General features: G+C 41.8%; 1 protein-coding gene across 5 annotated transcripts in view; it reads right to left on the reverse strand.

Annotated features, from left to right (window-relative positions):
• Positions 1 to 3,949: 3,949 nt before the first annotated feature.
• Positions 3,950 to 19,881, reverse strand: part of RACGAP1 (Rac GTPase activating protein 1) — a 36,506-nt gene continuing 20,574 nt past the window's right edge. For all 5 annotated transcript variants that reach the window (XM_023211174.2, XM_023211172.2, XM_023211175.2 and 2 more), the window contains exons 5-17: positions 18,745 to 18,814; positions 17,063 to 17,116; positions 15,996 to 16,076; positions 14,426 to 14,543; positions 13,951 to 14,081; positions 11,847 to 12,011; positions 9,243 to 9,338; positions 8,960 to 9,158; positions 7,307 to 7,412; positions 7,001 to 7,133; positions 6,749 to 6,884; positions 5,463 to 5,571; positions 3,950 to 5,130 (exon numbers count right to left, since the gene is read on the reverse strand). In XM_023211174.2, the coding sequence (XP_023066942.2) occupies positions 5,055 to 5,130; positions 5,463 to 5,571; positions 6,749 to 6,884; positions 7,001 to 7,133; positions 7,307 to 7,412; positions 8,960 to 9,158; positions 9,243 to 9,338; positions 11,847 to 12,011; positions 13,951 to 14,081; positions 14,426 to 14,543; positions 15,996 to 16,076; positions 17,063 to 17,116; positions 18,745 to 18,814 (1,474 nt within the window). In that variant the 3' untranslated portion in view covers positions 3,950 to 5,054. The remainder of the gene's footprint in view (positions 5,131 to 5,462; positions 5,572 to 6,748; positions 6,885 to 7,000; positions 7,134 to 7,306; positions 7,413 to 8,959; positions 9,159 to 9,242; positions 9,339 to 11,846; positions 12,012 to 13,950; positions 14,082 to 14,425; positions 14,544 to 15,995; positions 16,077 to 17,062; positions 17,117 to 18,744; positions 18,815 to 19,881) is intronic.

A 19,881-nucleotide genomic window follows, 5' to 3' on the forward strand; every position in this document is an offset into this window, starting at 1 on the left:
ATGAAAGCGCTCTGTATATGGTAAATCACCATATTAAATTCCCTAAAGACTTTATGGGGAATCAGTTCCTAATTCCATCTTCAGTGATGACCAGAGAAGATTTAACTGGTGCTTTATTATAAGTCTAAATCTCCATTTACATGTGTTTGAGCCTAGCACACAGATGGTACCCAATTGTGTGAGATATGAGAGTAATGCTGCATAAAAAACAATGCAGCTAAATGAAGCCTGGCAAGAGTTATAGAGGGAGAAAGGTAGACAAAAGGAAAAATTCCTGCTTCCAACTAGGAGTCCCTGAAAAGTAGCCTCCTTCCCCATCCCACGCAATTGCAGAGGACAAAGCTCCCACATGCTACAAGGTTATTCCTGGTGGCGTCAAGCTGTCTTCCACCTGACTTTGTGAACACAAACCATCAACAAATACAGCTCTGAGAACCAGTGTGTAATAAATTACTCAAGTTAGGGACCTCCTGGCCTGGCGCCTTCACTTATTTACAAAATATCCCCACTACAGGGGGCATATACAAAAATTACCAAGTTCTTAGGTTAAGTGGCCATTCTCCAAACCCTGTTTACACTAAAAGCAGAATGGCTAACGTGCCCCAACTCTGCATGCTTGAAAGCTTTTTCCATCAGTGGCTGAAACCTGAGTCATCACCCAGACTATCATCAAAGCACATTGATCAAGAACCTACTGTGTGAGCTGTGCCACCCTCACTTCTCACATCTGGGTATCCACACCAGCTTTTGCCCTGCCCATGCTGAGAGCCTAAGAAAAGGTGATGCACGATTGAACTCCTTGGCCTGCCAGGCATAGCAGTGGGGCCTCTAAATGCTTTTCCAACAGGAAATCATGTGTAATGTACGTGTGTGTGTATGTATGTATCTATGTATTATTCCGTTCTCACACTGCTAATAAATACATACCCAAGACTGGGTAATTTATAAAGGAAAGAGGTTTAATTGACTCACAGTTCAGTATGGCTGGGGAGGCCTCAGGAAACTTACAATCATGGCAGAAGGGGAAGCAAACATGTCTTTCTTCACATGGCAGCAGCAAGAAGTGCAGAGCAAAAGAGGGGAAAGCTCCTTATAAAACCATCAGATCTCGTGAGAACTTGCTATCAAGAGAACACCACGAGGGTAACTGTCCCCATGATTCAGTTACCTCCCACTGGGTCCCTACCACGACATGTGGGGATTATGAGAACTACAATTCAAGATGAGATTTGGGTGGTGACACAAACCATATCAATCTATCTGAAGCTAGATAGGTGTCCAGGTAGACCCTACCATAACAAAACAAAAACAGCAAGCCTGATATCTTTGCTCCCTGTACTCACTCAGCTCTCTTTGTCATTTTGTGCTGCCTAATAACATAAGCATGCAAGAACTGGCTGGGCACAGTGGCTCATGCCTGTAATCCCAGCACTTTGTTGGGAGGCTGCAGCAGGAGGATCACTTAAGTCCAGGAATTTGAGACCAACCTGGGCAACATAGTGAGACCTTGTCTCTATAAAAAAATTAAAAATTAGCTGGGCATGGTGGGGCATGCCTGTTGTCCCAGCTACTTGGGAGGCATAAAATAAATAATAAAAAGAACACAAGAAGGCCGGGCGCGGTGGCTCAAGCCTGTAATCCCAGCACTTTGGGAGGCCGAGACGGGTGGATCACGAGGTCAGGAGATCGAGACCATCCTGGCTAACACGGTGAAACCCCGTCTCTACTAAAAATACAAAAAACTAGCCGGGCGAGGTGGCCGGCGCCTGCAGTCCCAGCTACTCAGGAGGCTGAGGCAGGAGAATGGCATAAACCCGGGAGGCGGAGCTTGCAGTGAGCTGAGATCCAGCCACAGCACTCCAGCCCGGGTGACAAAGCAAGACTCCGTCTCAAAAAAAAAAAAAAAAAAAGAGCACAAGACCACTTTCAATGCCACCGGTTCAGTTCATAACCAAAAATGAGTACTTTTTTCCCCTAGTAAGTCAATTGTGCACCCTAAACATCCTCTGAACAAAACTCACATTCCTTCTTCTATCTCTGCAAATAATGAATTCACCTTCTTAAGGAAGGCTAAAGTTGTTAAACACCCAGTAATAAACTCAAATTGTTGCGGCTGAACCCAACCATGTAATGCTTGCCCAGTTAGATAAACATCAAACTCGGGAATCTTACATAGATCAGGGAGAATAGAGGTAAATGTCACAATTTAAAGATTCTGTTTATTAGCAAGTGTGACAGTAAAATTAAACTGCATTAAAAGAGAGGAACGTCAGAAAGGGTTAGGAGTAAGAGATGAAGTGATGCCTACTTCAAAGCACTGGACCCCCTTCCACAGCCCTCACACTGAGGAGGTATAATTTAATTAAGAAGACCCTGGAAAGTCAGACTGTTCCGCAGGAAGTACTGTTAAAGAAGTTGAAGGTGGGTATATATTTCCCTTTGCTATCATCAGAATTATTTTCATGGCTAAGGTCTCTTGGCCTAGCCCAAAAACTGAGCAAATGGTTGCCAACATTTGACACACAGGACCATTTCCTTTTTCGTTAATGGACCATTGGTTCCTGCATAGGGTAGCCTTGCCTTCACTAATGTTACACAATCCATTTACTTCCTCTACATTAGTGACTTGAAATGCACCTTGGGGAGATACTACAGAACAGCAAATATGGAACCAGGCCAACACTAGGATTGCAAAGACATAAGAAAAGAGGTAGCATCTAGGGCAGAGTTTTAAAAAATAAGGCCTAGCCGGCATGTGTGAAAGGGGGTATGGGACCCATCCTCTGTCAATTTGCTGAGGCAGATGGGCCCTGCTGTGAAGCTGCCCCCTCCTGGGAAAAAGCCAGTAGGTTGCCTCCTCTCTCCACAGTTACATATTAAGCCTGCAACTGTTTACGTTCAATCTCAGATACATTCTGTTCACCAGCTTCAGAGTTCCAAGTGCAGGTGCCCTCAGTTAATCATTCCAGCTCACTCCAGAGTCACTTCCAGCAGTGAAGGATGTTCTAGGCAGTCAGCCAGCCAGAGGCAATTTTTTTTTTTATCTGCACCATTTTGGTCCCTAAAGACTTGTTTAAAAAGTTGTTGTTGTTATTTTTTAAGTACAGTCACACACTACATTACGTTTTGATTAACAATGCATCCCATATACAACAGTGGTCACATAAGATTATAATAACCATAGTTTTACTGTACCCTTTTTCTGTTTAGATACATAAATACTTACCATGCGTTACAACTGCCTACAGTGTTCAGAACGGTCGCATGCTGTACAGGTTTGTAGCCTAGGAGCAATAGGCTCTATCATATAGCCTAGGTGTGTAGTAGGTCACACCATCCAGGTTTGTGTACGGACACTCAGGTTCACACAACAATGAAATCACCTAATGAAGCACCTCTCAGAATGTATCCCCGTCATTATGCAATTCATGACTGTGGGCTCTTTAAACAACACAACAGGCACAGGACAACTCTACAACTCCAGTTTGGACAAAGAAAGGCTGATTAGAAATGAAGAAACAAACTCCCGGTGGTGGTAAGGCTGGGGTGGGTCCAGAGAGTGGGAAATGGGGAGTCAAGACACGTTGAAGGAAGTAATTTTTTCTTTTATTTTTTTGAGACAGGGTCTCACACTCTGTCACCCAGGCTGGATGGAGTGCAGTGGCACGATCTCAGCTCACTGCAACCTCTGCCTCCCAGGCTCAATTTTACCATATCAGCTTCCTGAGTAGCTGGGATCACAGGTGTGTGCCACCATGCCCAGCTAATTTTGTATTTTTTGTAGAGACAGGGTTTGGCCATATCTCAAACTCTTGACCTCAGATGAGCCACCCATCTTGGCCTCCCAAAGTGCTAGGATTATAGGCATGAGTCACCATGCCCAGCCCCAGAAATGATTTTCTAAAAGGCATTGAAAATTACCTTCCAAGACAAGAATACCAGCCTCATGTTCATTTTGAAAAAGCTATTTACTTTTTTTCCAAATATTATCCGAAATAGGTGTTTTACAGGTAAAGGTCAATATGAAGTCAAACATTCTATAGAAAAAAATCATTTTCACAGATATTAAGAATAATTTTAACGGATGAAAAAGCTCACATCTATCTAGATGTGGCTATGTTCCATGGGAAAATTTCAGCATCCAAAGTGCAAAGAAAAAAATGACTGTGGCTTTTCTTACCACATAAAATATTGACAATCTTCCCTTATAGCCTACTCTTTATTGTTAGTTGGGATGCCAAAGGACATATTGACCTTTAGAAGTTGGGCTCCACTGGACAAGGTTGGGGGTATGGGGGTCAAGCATCAGAATGAATTCAATTTTATAAGAAAAACTGGCTTTGACCCCAAATGAACCCAAAGTTCAGCCAGTGGCACATTAGAGATAAATACAAGTTGTACTTTCACATTTACAAGGTGTGCCACTCAACACTATTAAAGATCTAATCATCCAAATTAAAGCTATGCATATTCCCATCACTCGTTCTGTCCTCAATGTATCCCATTTTTATGAAAGCTCCATATTATAGCTCAGTTCATAATGGGGAATGAGAACTTCCGGTTCTTAGGAGGCATCCTAAATCCTCTGGTCTAATCCTTTATTTGCCCTGCCCTCCCACTTCCCACCCTGAGACAAGCCAATCTTATCAGATAAGTAAGGTTTCTGTCATTGTCTCATGGAAATCAGTTCTAAACGAAACTAGAGAAAGATCGTTCATTCTATGAGCAGCATTTGGCTTTAAGCCAAAGGAACAATAACCCCCTTCCCCAAAAAGAATCATAACCAATTCCATACTAACCCTTCTACCCCTGGAAAGATGTCTCATCTAAAAGCTCCCAACAATGACCAGCACAAAGTGCTGGTATTATGTGACTTGAGGAGAAGGAAGGGAAGGTATACATAGTTTTAATAAAACGATCAGGCACAATTAAACTTGAGTAAAAGCCTGGAGAATGCTAAAAGTAGTAATGAGTACAGGAGGCTGCAGAGCAGAGTACAGGTGTGTCCTTTCTTATAGTCAGTCAATGCTGGGAAGTAACAGGCAGATGTGACTTCACTTGAGCATTGGAGAAGCAAAAAAGTTGCCTTGTTGTCCTAGGTTAGTGGCAGACTTGCTTTTGCTCCCAAATCTACAATAAAAAGAGAATGAACTGGACAAGTATTCTATAAAAAATGGTTGAATAAACAACTATAATATTACTTGATATAACCCACTATAAGTAGGAAACCCTAGACAACTATTTTGCAAGGTACTCTTAGTCACCTACAATGAGAGCGGGGAAATAGTAAAGACTTTCAGAACCTTTTTAAAGAAGGAATCCTTATAGCTCCATGTTCCCTTTTATAAAGTCTAGTTGCTAGCTAAAATCTAATGCAATTTTTCTTTCAATAAGCTTCAATATAATAAGAAGTCTAAGAAAGCAGTTGTTTTTTATTTCCTAGGAAGGCCAATTCTGCATACCTGGGAGTGTTCTTGGTGAGGGTGGAACGGACTCTCTGTGACAGGGAACTAGACGAAGGAGTTTTGAGAAGCTGATGTTCAGGAGTGGTCACAGGTCCCAGTAAACTCACTTCAAAGTTCAGACATATTTTTAAGAGAGGTGGGAAAAAAGAAGGCATCTTTTTAGATGGCTAGTTTTAAGCTGATTACCCTCTGAAGCACTTAAGAGCTAAGGTTAGACATCTAGCAAAGTTCCAGAAATCATTTTTGTCATCATTCTGTAACACACTAGTGTATCTTTTGAACTCAATGAATAGCTGACACTTCCTGATTTAGGCCATTCTCTAACTCCACACTCACAAATCTAACATCTAAACATCTGACTTTTAGCTATACTAGAAGAAACAATATGCTCCCTTAGAAGGAACTTGCAATAATGAAAGAATGGGTCTCCAATGACAGTGAGACTGGAGTGAAACCGGCCTATTCATATCAAATTGTTGGTTAGCAATAAAAATTGGAAAAGCCTATAAGAAATTTAAGAAATCAAGTTGGTAAAACATATCAAGATTCATAAAAATGTTTAAGCCATTTAATTCAGTGATTCCCACTCTTGGGAATTTATCATTAAGGGAAAAGAGGATACATACATATAATATTGACTATAGCATTACTTGTAATTATGAAAAATTATAAAATAATGTGAATACCTACTAGAACATTTAAGCAAATAAGATTATATATGAGAAAAAGTTCTCACAACATGCTAAGTGAAATAAGAATGGATTATATTTAAACTATTATTATATCTTTTTTTTTTTGGAGACGGAGTCTCACTGTCACCAGGCTGGAGTGCAGTGGCGCGATCTGAGCTCACTGCAAATTCCGCCCCCCGGGTTCCAGCGATTCTCGTGCCTCAGCAGCCCGGGTAACTGGAATTACAGGCACGTGCCACCACACCCAGCTAATTTTTGTATTTTTAGTAGAGATGGGGTTTCACCATGTTGGCCAGGATGGTCTCAATCCCTTGACCTTGTGATCTGCCTGCCTCGGCTTCCCAAAGTACTGGGACTACAGGTGTAAGTCAGCATGCCCAGCCTATTATATCTATATTTAAAAAACATATATCCATACGGATAAAGAAAGGAGAACATGGAAAAGCGAAAAAAAAATTACAATGGTAGAATTATACAAATTTTCCTTTAATGTTAGAATTTTCAAACAGCTCTAGCAAAGGCAGGAAGAGGGCACATGACTAAAACTAAAGAGGGAGCCAAGTCCCTGAAGAAGCACATCTTGGGCCTTACCTTTAATATCTGGTGTCTGTGGTGTTGAAAAGGCATTTGAGTTTTCAATGACATGTAGGGGGTCAATGTTCTCTTGCTCTACCATCATGAACTGACTCCAATACTCCAGGGGCAAGGAGAGCAGGCGCTCAACCACCTAAAAGCCAGCAAATCTGTTAGCAAACTTCCAAAGCTCAGGGCTTCTCGACTTTCTTTTATGTTATCACATTACACAAGTTCACACACACACACACCCACCCCGCAACTGCCTACCTTGGGTTGACGCTTGATGTCCTGTAACATTGTTACTGGGTCTGGATTGGGCACAGCATGGGCCACTATTGTAGGGCCAAAGACTTTAGCCAGATTGGCAACATCCATTTTAGTATGTGGACTCTGAGCCACTCTAAGCAAAAGAATATTAAATTAGAAGTCTTGCTCCTTGCTTAAATGCAGACCAAAATATAGATTCTATAAGAAAACAATTCATCCCTCATACTCCCAAACACTCAACTCACATTATCTTCCCCTTGGAAAAACAATTCCCTAACTCCCAGAACAAGTTTCTGCGGTACTCACCTCTGCAAGTGAATCATGAGGAAAGCTAATGTGTCCCTGTTGGCCTGGGGCAGTTCACCAACAGCCTGGTACATGGCAGCTATGCTGTTGTCTTCATCTGTGATTTCTGTAATTGAAAAGAAAGCACCAAGAGGCCTAGACTTCTTTCCCTTGACAGCGGGCTTCCAAGTTATCGACCACAAAGTCTCATCTATACAGTAAGCTTCTGAAACTCCTGATTAGTTCATGACTACATCAGACCCTGGTTTCATTAACAAGCAGGATACTGGCCAACAGCTCAATATTAGAAGTCAGAACTTTTTAAAAATCTGCCTTTGAAGTTAGGGAAAGCAGTTGGCAACCGATATGCTAGGAAGACAGGCATACAATTGCAGTGACTACAATTACCAAGAAGGTATTCATTCATAAAACATATTTAAGGGCCTACGATGTGCCAGGTACAAGTGCCGAGGATAAAGGAGAAGTAAATAAAGCCCTTACCTTATGTAACCTACATTCTATTGGTGGAGTCAGTCAAAAAGCAAATACCTATCAGGTAGAGTGATACATAAATGAAGAAACAAGGCAGGCAACAAGCTAGAAAGAAATGAGACCCGTTAATCTAGACAAGGTTGTCAGAAAAGTGTTTCTGGGGACAAGGTATATGAAGAGAAATATGAAAGAAATAAAGGAGCAAACCATACAGTATCTAATGTAAGAGCATTCAGGTTGAGACAACAAATGTGAAGGCCTTACAGTAGGGAGTAAGGTTGGTATAGTCTAAGAACTGAAAAAGCTCCAGCCTAACTGGAGAGGAAGGAAAGAAAGGAAGAGCATTGTGCACAATAACATAATGAGAAAGGAAGAGGACAGGCAAAGGTGACACGCATACAGTTACCCATCCATCAAACTACTTGAGCACCTACTATGTTTCAGGCACTGTACTAGGCAGGAGCTAATAAAAAGAGTAAGGTGGCCAGGCGTGGTGGCTCATGCCTGTAATCCCAGCACTTTGGGAGGCCGAGGTGGGTGGATCACCTGAGGTCAGGAGTTTGAAACCAGCCTGGCTAACATGGTGAAATCCCGTTTCCACTAAAAATACAAAAAATTACCTGGGCGTGGTGGTGCATGCCTGTAATCTCAGCTACTCAGGAGGTTAAGGCAGGAGAATCTCTTGAACCCAGGAGGTGGAGGTTACAGTGAGCTGAGATAGTACCACTGCACTCCAGCCAGGGCAGCAGAGACACCGTCTTAACCAAACAAACAAACAAACAAACAAACAAACAAAAAAGAGGCCCGGCACGGTAGCTCACGCCTGTAATCCCAGCACTTTGGGAGGCTGAGGCGGGCGAATCACGGGGTCAGGAGATCGAGACCATCCTGGCTAACAGGGTGAAACTCCGTCTCTACTAAAAATACAAAAAATTAGCCGGGCGTGATGCCACATGCCTGTAATCCCAACTACTCAGGAGGCTGAGGCAGGAGAACCGCTTGAACCTGGGAGACAGAGGCTGCAGTGAGCCAAGATCACGCCACTGACCTCAGCGTGAGCGACAGAGTGAGACTCCGTCTAAAAAAATAATAAATAAATAAATAAATAAATAAATAAATAAAGAGAGTAAGAAAACTACTGCCATGGGGGAATTCATATTCAAATGTTACATCTGCCCTTACCTGCTGCTTCCATAAAGGCTTTGTTTAGGCGAAAGGTCAGAAGAGGTTCTTTGAGGTTTCGAAGAAAGTCTTTTAGAAGGCTACAGACAGCATGGATATCATCCACTTTGCTGAGGAGGGGTACAGTTTTCACTCTGAGGAATTTCTCTTTCAGCTCTTTTACTGTGCGGTCACAGCCGGAGATCCTATACAGGCCTGTCTATTATCAAGATGACATTTTTATTTAAAAACTTCCTAATTAACACAAATAACAAATTCACCATCTCCTACGGTTGACTCTTACCTCAGTCAGACCTCTTTGCTCAATCTCATTTACACAATGCACAACAATGGAGGGGATCATTGGAGAAGTCTGGGACACAAAGTCTGCCAGCATTCCCTGGAAAAAAAGAGTTTTAAATTATTATTTACACCATGTAGACCAACAGATGAAGACGACATGCGAAGAACCACCTCCAACCTTATTCTCAGACTGGGACATCATGTCTACTTTTAAATTCCTATTCCCAAAGTATATATTAAAACAGAGACTATCAATTATTTTTCCTACCTCCATGCCAGGACTGATTTATTATCATATATACCACACTGTTTTTTTTCTCTTTCCTATATACCACACTCTTATGTGAACAAGGAATAAGACCACCAGCTATAACTAATTCCTTCTCATCCACTCAAGGACAGCAGAAAAAAGCAATAAGGAAGTTACAGATATAGCCTTTAATATGAAATAATTTATTACTCTAAACGGATTTTTTTTTTTCTAACAGAAGAAATCTGGAATAAGAGAAAAATAATTTTTTATACTTTCATTATTCTCAGTAAAAAAAATTACTTAACACATCTTATCACAGTTGATCATGACACAAACCTACCTGTAGGGGAGAACTCCATGGTTCTATATTAGAGTACAGAACATGTGTAAAAAAAAATGTACAGGTGGCCAGGCGCGGTAGCTCATACCTGTAATCCCAGCACTGTAGGAGGCTGAGGTGGGCAGATCACCTGAGGTCAGGAGTTTGAGACCAGCCTGACCAACATGGAGAAACCCTGTCTCTACTAAAAATACAAAATTAGCCAGGCGTGGTGGCACATGCCTGTAATCCCAGCTACTCAGGAGGCTGAGGCAGGAGAATCGCTTGAACCCAGGAGGTGGAGGCTGCGGTGAGCTGAGATTGCGCCATTGCACTCCAGCCTGGGCAACAAGAGCAAAACATCCTCTCAAAAAAAAAAAAAAAAAAGTACAGGCATGGATAAGAACTTGTAAGATTAGGGGAAAATAACATTTGATTTGCTGAAAAGTAGGTAGGAAGGTAGTCATTTTGATTCTTGCTAATGTTGCTTACATAATAAAATTTTTTTTTTTTCGAGATAGGGTCTTGCTCTATTCCCGAGGCTGGAGTGCAGTGGTGTAATCACAGCTCACTGCAGTTTCAACCTCCCCACCTTAAGCAATAGTCCAATCTAGCTTCCTGAGTAGCTACAAACACAGGCGCACACCACTAATCTGGCTAACTTATTTATTTATTCTTTGTAGAGATGGAATCTTGCTTTGTTGTCCAGGCTGGTCTCAAACTCTTGGGCTCAAGTGATTTTCCTGCCTCAGCCTCCCAAAGTGCTGAGATTACAGGCATGAGCTACCATGCTCAGCAATAAATAATTTCTTAATGGATTTAATCAGTTTGGATTAAACTGGTTAAATACTTGGAAATAAGCAACTTAATCTTGATACCCTATTATGAAGTATGTCTAACATAAAAGCAAGAATAAAAAGATAATTTTATCACAGATAAAATTATATGATAGCTGAGATTTGCTTCCAAGTAATTCATTGGACAGAGTTAGGAAGAGGCAACGACAGTATTGATAAATCAAGAACAGACATAAAGGCTGGGTGCCGTGGCTCACACCTAGAATCCCAACACTTTAGGAGGCCAAGGCAGGCGGATCACTTGAAGTCAGGAGTTCAAGACCAGCCTGGCCAACATGGCAAAACCCCATCTCTACTAAAAATATGAAAAAATTAGTTGAGCATGGTAGCACATGCCTGCAGTCCCAGCAACTTGGGAGGCTGAGGCATGAGAATCACTTGAGCCCAGGAGACAGAGGCTGCAGTGAGTCAAAGTTGCAATACCGCACTCCAGCCAGGGCAACATGGAAACTCTGTCTCAAAAAAGAGACATTAAAAAAAGAATGGACATGGCCAGGCACAGTGGCTCATGCCTGTAGTCCCAGCACTTTGAGAGGCTGAGGTGGGCGGATCACTTGAAATCAGGAGCTTGAGACCAGCCTGGCCAACATGGTGAAACCCCGTCTCTACTAAAAATACAACCAAAAAAAATTAGCCGGGCATGGTGGTGGTACATGCCTGTAATTCTAGCTACTTGGGAGGCTGACGCAAGAGAATCACTTGAGCCCAGGGAGGCAGAGGTTGCAGTAAGCTGAGATCGTGCCAGTGCACTCCAGCCTAGGCAGCAGAGGAAAAAAAAAAAAAAAGAGAGAATGGACACAAGTTAGTAGTCATGGAAGTTAAGTGATAAGAATCAGGGGTTAGTTACACTAATCTCTTTAGTTTGATATATGTCTGAAATTTTCCAAAATGAGATGAAGGGGAGGAAGGAAGGGAGAAGAGAAGGAAAGGAGAAGCAGGGAAGGAAAGGAGAAGCAGGGAAAAAGGAAAAAGGGGAGGGTAAAGAAGTTTGGTTTAGAAAGGTATTAGACAGACAAACCCAAATAGGACTCTTCAAGTAAATATCTTACAATTCTATTCATTATTTGTGGAAAGAAATATATTTGAGATCATTAATTTTAGAACAAAAACTGGTACTAAGCCTTTGAAAGGCGAATAAAGAGGCTGTAAAACAATGACGGCTCGTATAAGTCATACCTCTCCAATCTTGACAGGTGTTCCTATCAGGGTAGGAATGCAGGGAAGGGGACAGCGGTCCCGACATTCTGGATGAGATACCACACGACAGTCTCGGCACTTCAGAGATAATTTGCCAAATTTTATCCGCTTTCCACATGGAACACAGGATTCAGGTTTAATAACCTGGGATAAAACAGAGCAGAAGAAACAGAGTGATATGAATTAGAAAATTATCATCATAATCAACTTTTTTTTTTTTTTTTGAGACTGAGTCTCACTCTGTCACCCGGGCTGGAGTGCAGTGGTACAATCTCAGCTCACTGCAACCCCCGCCTCCCAGGTTCAAGTGATTCTCCTGCCTCAGCCATTCAAGTAACTGGGATTACAGGTGCCCACCACTATGCCCAGCTGATTTTTTGTATTTTTAGTAGAGACGGGGTTTCACCATGTTGGCCAGGCTGGTCTCGAACTCCTGACCTTGTGATTCACCCACCTCGGCCTCCCAAAGTGCTGGGATTACAGGCATGAGCCACTGGGCCTGGCCTTTTTCTGTCTTTTTTTGAGACGGAGTTTCACTCTTGTTGCCCAGGCTAGAGTGCAATGGCGTGATGGAGGTTGGCTCACTGCAACCTCCACCTCCCGGGTTCAAGCAATTCTCCTGCCTCAGCCTCCCAAGCAGATGGGATTACAGGCATGCGCCACCACGCCCGGTTAATTTTTATATTGTTAGTAGAGACGGAGTTTCTCCACGTTGGTCAGGCTGGTCTCGAACTCCTGACCTCAGGTGATCCACTTGCCTCAGTCTCCCTAAGTGCTGGGATTACAGACGTGAGCCACTGCTCCCAGCCATAATCAACTAACATTTATTGAGCACTTAGTATGTGCCAAAAATTTTTCTAAGCCCTTTACACATATTTACATATGTAATTCTCATAGTAATCCCATAAGATAGGTTTTGTTTTCTTCATTTTAAGATGAAAAAACAGAAGCAAAAAGAGTTTAAGTAACTTGTTTAAGGTCATCCAGCTGGAAGGCAGCAGTGTGAGGTAGTGAAAAGAACTTGCTTACAAAGAGCAGAAAACCTGGATGTTGGATGTTGGCAAGGCATGGTAGCTCATGCCTGTAATCCCAGCACTTTGGGAGGCTAAGGCGGGAAGATCACCTGTGGTCAGGAGTTCGAGACCAGCCTGGCCAACATGGTGAAATCCCATCTCTACTAAAAGTACAAAAATTTGGCCGGGCATGGTGGCGGGCGCCTGTAATCCCAGCTACTTGGGAGGCTGAGGCAGGAGGATCATTTCAACCCAGGGGGCAGAGGTTGCAGTGAGCCAAAATCACGTCACTGCACTCCAGCCTGGGCAACAGAGTGATACTCCATCTCAAATGAAAAAAAAGAAAAAAAGAAAATCTGGATGTTAAATGTGTCACTTACTATCATGTGGCTCAAAAATGTCAACTCCTCTGAGCCTCAGTTAATTTGCTTGGATTTTTATAAGGAAATCAAATGGTACAAAAGCAAAACATTTTGAAAATCTTAGGTGATATATTCAAGAAAAAATGTAAACATGTGTCACTAAAAAGTACTAACAATGGGCCAGGCACGGTAGCTCATGCCTCTAATCCCAGCACTTGGGGAGCTGAGGCAGGGGGAGCACTTGAGCCCAGGAGTTTGAGACCAGCCTAGGCAACATAGCAAGACCAGGTCTCTACAAAAAATTTAAAAATTAGCCGGGCATGGTGGCACACATCTGTATCCCAACTACTCAGGAGGCTGAGGCGGGAGGATTGCTTGAGACTGGGAGGTTAAGGCTACAGTGAGCTATGATCATACCACTGCACTCCAGCCTGGGTGACAGAGTAAGACTCTGTCTCAAAAAAAAAAAAGTACTAACAATTGCTTCAGAAAAGGTTGGTCTCTTTAATTTAGTATTACTCACAGAATGGAAAGTAACTTACCTCTGTAACCAATAGTTACTTCTGGAGAGTAAAATTGGAATGAGGAAGGAAATTTGACATTTAACTTTATAACACTAAAGTATTTAACTTTATTCCTGGTATTTATTACTTTCACAATTAAAAAATTAAAACATGCCTAAAACAAAACGAACAATCACAGACTTACCGTCTTAGAAACAAAGTCATGCAGGCGCATCCCTCCATTACTCTGTGGCGTGCCCACACTGTCTGTCTCAGTTCTTGGCTCCAGCTGCCTGCTGTTCAGGGTGGAGTCACTGTTCCAAGGTTGTAAAGTACCTAGAAAACAAGCAACTTTTAAGCTTTGTTTCTTAAGTATTTTGTTGCTTCTAAATTTTAGCTCCAATTTCAATTGGGAGATAAACAGTAATCTGTCATCATAGCCAAAAGTGAGTACTAATGGCTATGTAAAAAAATAGTTTCAAGAAAAACTAAAGTTATGCAAGTGGGCTAGCAATTCAAAGGTAAAGCATGACACAAGCAGTTATCTGGTCCTCGGTATGCAGCAGTAAGAAACTACCCAATACATCCAATCCCTGCCTCAGGAGGGTTCTAAGAAATCAACTCTCCAAAATTTTACTAGTTGTTTTACACAGGCCAGTTTAGTCACAAATTCAATGCACCTGTTTTCCTTCGGCTCCTGGTCCAATATGGCACAGTCTCAATAGTGGACACAGCTTCGATGGGCCCACCATCATTGGGAACAGTCACTGTAGTTTTTGCAACTATGGATTCATTCCCCTGCAACAAAAGTAGTAATGAGAGAAAGACAAACAAAGCATCTAACTTACCTTCTACTATAGGGTATTCTGGAGCAGGTTAAAAGTTCCTTAGTCTTAGTTAAGACTTAAGACCCCAGTCTGAAACTTTTTTTTTTTTTTTTTTTAAGACAGAGTTTTTCACTCTATTGCCCAGGCTGGAGCACAGTGGCACGATCTTGGCTCACTGCAACCTCCACCTCCCAGGTTCAAGGGATTCTCCTGCCTCAGCCTCCTGAGTAGCTGGGATTACAAGCGTGTGCTACCACACCTGACTGATTTTTTTTTTTGAGACGGAGTCTCACTCTGTCACCCAGGCTGGAGTATAGTGGCCCAATATCAGCTCACTGCAAGCTCCGCCTCCCGGGTTCATGCCATCCTCCTGCCTCAGCCTCCCGAGTAGCTGGGACTACAAACAGGCATCCACCACCACGTCCAGTTAATTTTTTGTAGTTTTAGTAGAGACAGGGTTTCACCATGTTAGCCAGGATGGTCCCGATCCCCTGACCTTGTGATCCGCCCATCTTGGCCTCCTAAAGTGCTGGGATTACAGGTGTGAGCCACTGTGCCTGGCCGGCTGATTTTTGTATTTTTAGTAGAGATGGGGTTTCACCATGTTGACCAGACTGGTCTCGAACTCCTGACCTCAGGTGATCATTCACCTGCCTAGGCCTCCCAAAGTGCAGGGATTACAGGTGTTAGCCACCACGCCCGACCTGAAACATTCTTATGTTGAAATCTCATGTTTGGCTGGGTGCAGTGGCTCATGCCTGTAATCCCAGCATTTTGGGAGGCCGAGGTGGGAACATCACGTGAGCCCAGCAGTTCGAGACCATCCTGGGCAGCAAGGAGAGACCCCCCTCTACTTTAAAAAGTAAAAATAAAGAAATCTCATACTTAAGAAGATAAACATAGGTGATGGGGGCATATATTCAAGCAACTAAGACTCACTCTGACAGTTGTTTACTTAATCAGAGTAATTCCATTCACATGGATAAGGATTCTACTGCATAGAAAAACTTTAACCAAAGCCAGGTGTGGAGGCTCACGCCTGTAATCCCAGCACTTTGGGAGGCTGAGGCAGGCAGATCACCTGAGGTCAGGAGCTCAAGCCCAGCCTGACCAATATGATGAAACCCCTTCTCTACTAAAAACACAAAAATTAGCCAGCCGTGGTGGCATGCGCCTGTTATCCCAGCTACCTGGGAGGCTGAGACAAGAGAATCACTTGAACCTGGGAGGCCGAGGTTACAGTGAGCCAAGATCACACCATTGCACTCCAGCCTGGGCAACAAGAACAAAACTCTCTCTCAAAAAACAAACAAAAACTGTAACCAAACATCATCTCTCTCAAAACAATGCTGCAATGCTGACTCAGAGGAGTTTTAATGCTCGGGGCCTGTAATCTCTGTTATCTTGGCCTGACTATTCTTACCTGGTCTACTGTGGAGCCAATGGAACGAGTTTTCTTCACAGGTCCAGGGGGACCATCAACAAACTGTCGGCTACTAGAGCGCTAAAAAGGAGACAAAGACCCGTAACTTTAGTGCCAAGCAGAACTGAAGCACAGAAGATAAAATTATTCCATCAGACAACTTGGATACAGGTCCTAGGGATTAGGGCTACAGTAAATAACAATGTGCTCTCTCTCTCTCTCTCTCTGCCTATTTCCACATGAAGAATAAGCTGTTCCAAAAGAATATGTTGTACAAAAATGCTCTCAGTGCCCTAGAAAAAATGAGCAAGCTGTGGAGAAATTTAGATGACACTACCAGAAAAAGTACAGCTGTAATCCTAACTAAGGACATGAAGTCTTGGAAACACATTAAGTACCCTAAACAAGCATACACAGATAGATCTCTATATATCCCATTATACACGCATTTCATCTGAAGCTTATATTAGAGCACAAAAGTTCTGTGTAAAAATTCATATGACAATTCAAAACAAACTTAAGTTTATCCTTTTCCACTGTACGAATGAATTGAAATGCAGCCTAAACAGTGAAATGGACAGGATCCTGTCCTAAGTTACTACTTCAAAGAGTACCAACACTGGTTGGGAGCAGTGGCTCACGCCTATAATCCCAGCACTTTGGGAGGCCAAGGCAGGTGGATCACCTGAGGTCAGGAGTTCGAGACCAGCCTGGCCAACACGGTAAAACCCCATTTCTACTAAAAATACAAAAATTAGCTGGGTGTGGCGGGCACCTGCAATCCCAGCTGCTTGGGAGGCCAAGGCAAGAGAATTGCTTGAACCCAGGAGGCGGAGGTTGCAGTCAGCCAAGATTGCGCCATTGCACTTCAGCCTGGGCAACAAGAGCAAAACTCCATCTCAAAAAAAAGAGAATATCAATACTGTCCCCACAGCATGAATTCATTTGTACTATGTGCTTAACAATGGCTAGAGCAACATGTCAGGAATGCAGTATTATGGCAAAATTTGCAAAAATAACTCTATTATTACTATGTTTACAAAAAAGACTAAACAAACCAAACATACCCTCTTTTCTCTCTTCTTCAGTTTGAAAGTCTTCACCAAAGAAGAGTCCCAATCCTGTTGACAATTACACTGTATTAATTTCTTTTTTTGGTTAGGCCTTCCCTAAACCCTGTACAAATAAATTTACAGAGAACTTTAAAGGCTTCGTCAGTCAGGCTACCTAATGTACAATTTGGGGAGAGTTAAAGAAGGGAAGGTCTCAAGTGTTTGAGCTATAGAGCTATAGTAAGTTAATGTGCTTTCTTTCAAAAATTGAAGCTATTATTATAAAATCAGGAATCAATACCACAGAGGCAAGAAAAGGTTAAAGAATCAACTTCTGCCGTGATTATTTCCGGTGGCTGATCCTTTATTTCTGATTATTTTTGTAATTAGTTTTAAAACTTACAGAATGTTAGGCACTATACTGATCGTGTTAGATGTGATTCTTGCCCCCAAGGGACTGCCATTGTCTAATCAGATGCTCTGCATAATGTGGCCACTTAAAAAGTTCTACAGTTTAGGAACCTGGGCCCTAAAACATGTTCACCACTAAAGAACTATTTGTCTTTTATTGTGGTCACATTTCAATTCACCTATTTTAACTATTTGCATTCATTTTAGTAGTTACCTGTGATTTCCTTACTCCTGATTATCCCTGAAAACAGTATCTAGAAATAGTGGTATACAGCAAATAATAGCTTAGCTAAATAAATTTAACTTCCTCAATTCATGGTCCAGTAATTTAGTTACTGGTTGTTTGATTCAGCTTCAGTTACAACAAATATCATATCATACATAGGTCTAGCTCAAAAATCAACTGATAATATGATCTAGTTTTATTATATATTCGAGACCTCCACTATATCATTCCCTATTTGAAAAAGATGATGCCTAATATTTTTATCTATAAAATGGCCATATATTCCCTGGTCAAACACTGAATTTGAACAGAAAACTCCTAGCCATGTAACAAGTAGTTGTCACTTGTTTTGCTATATCAGAAAACCAGTCACCAAAAACTTCCTGATTTGTTTTGTTTGCTAGTTTTCAGCTAGCAACAGAAAAGATGCACAAATCAATGAACTATATCAAAGACTGTATCAGGAGATGACCTTTTATGCAGAAGCATCACTATAAGTAAAAAGAAGTGTGCTGCCCCATAAAAGCAGGGCAACAAATAGTTTAACATGTTAACCATTGTTGATGAAAGCATTATATAGTGTCTAGGAACTCTAATCACACTTTTCTGGGTGAAATCCCAGGACCTTGGTGTCCTTCTAATTGTGAAGTACGACTATGCTTTTCCCAAGAACCAAACTAATTCAGAAATAAGGCACAAATCTATTTAAGAGCAGCAAATAAACGCTGCCGACATACAGTCTTGCTAATATTTTTATTACTAGCTGGGCTTTAATAAGTCAAAATATAATCAATTAGTACAAGTGGCACACAGAGATCTATTAAATGAACTCAACTCACGCCAAATTCTGAATTCTATATTCTCACTTCAGAAACTAATACAAAAGCCAGTCTCTTATAGCTCATGTGGATTTACATTTTAAATTGCTAGCTCAGAATCTGTAACACATCAACTAATAAAATAGTAATATAAGATGTTCAGAAGAGAGGACAGGAGAGATATTCCTGGGGAAGCAGAGGTAAGAAAAGTAGGTAATTCTCAGAGATCAAATGTTTATTACCAGTGATTCATCAGTCTTGTCAAAGCTGATATCTGATAAAATGGAACCAGATTCATCAATGGTTGATAGTCTAGATCAGTAAAACAATACAATGTTAGACATAGTAGACCGTGGAATGTAAAATTCACCAACATTCAGAATAAGTCCTACTGGTCAGGTAATCAGTTAATTTCATAGCAAAATCTTCACTATGGAGACAACTACAATCTCAAACCCTGTGGTAGGCTACTTTGTATGGTTTCCACGGAGGAGTGTGTGTGCATGAGCACAGGTGCAGCACAGTTGCTTTTTCAGCAAAGACCTTATAACAGCAGTTGAAAGTTAGTCAGGGTTATGGGTGCTATTCTCTACTGAGTTTGTATTACAGGTTACTCAAAATTCACAAAATCAAGGGAATGAAGTTTAATTAGATCCCAACTGTGCTAGTTTTTACAAATGAGAGTATTACCCAACACTGACTTTTTAAGAAATTAAGCCTGTACGTCTTCTTAGTTATAAAGATTCCCCATAAAACAACCAAGCAACAAAACAAATAGCTGACCTTTCCCTGCGTATTGTACTGGGAATGTTAAATTCAAAGCCTGGTTGAGAGTATTTTAAACAGTGGTGCAGTGGAACCAAAATTATTGTCTCGTCTTGGCTTACAGAGGCCTTTCTAAACCAGAAGAGCTATAAGAGCTCTCTGGAGAGTAAACACTGAAAGTATTGCTGAACTGCCACTTTCACCTTTGGGTTTCTCAGCAATGCGCAGGATTAGTTATTGATGCACAATTTAGCACCAATATCAAAATTTTATCCATGGTGAAACAACATCCTTAGGAAAGATTTAAAAATAAAATAAAATCCATCCTAGCTAACACGGTGAAACGCCGTCTCTACTAAAAAATATAAAAAACTAGCCAGGCGAAGTGGCGGGTACCTGTAGTCCCAGCTACTTCAGGCTGAGGCAGAAGAATGGCGTAAACCCAGGAGGCAGAGCTTGCAGTGAGCTGAGATCCAGCCACTGCACTCCAGCCTGGGCGACAGAGCGAGACTCCCTCTCAAAAAAAATAAATAAATAAATAAATAAAATAAATAGGGACGTCCCTGTGCCTTTATTCCCCACCTACTCTTCCCCCCAAAATCTTTTTCTGCCTT

The sequence above is a fragment of the Piliocolobus tephrosceles genome, chromosome 10 (genome assembly GCF_002776525.5).
Source record: "Piliocolobus tephrosceles isolate RC106 chromosome 10, ASM277652v3, whole genome shotgun sequence".
Lineage (NCBI taxonomy): Eukaryota > Metazoa > Chordata > Mammalia > Primates > Cercopithecidae > Piliocolobus > Piliocolobus tephrosceles.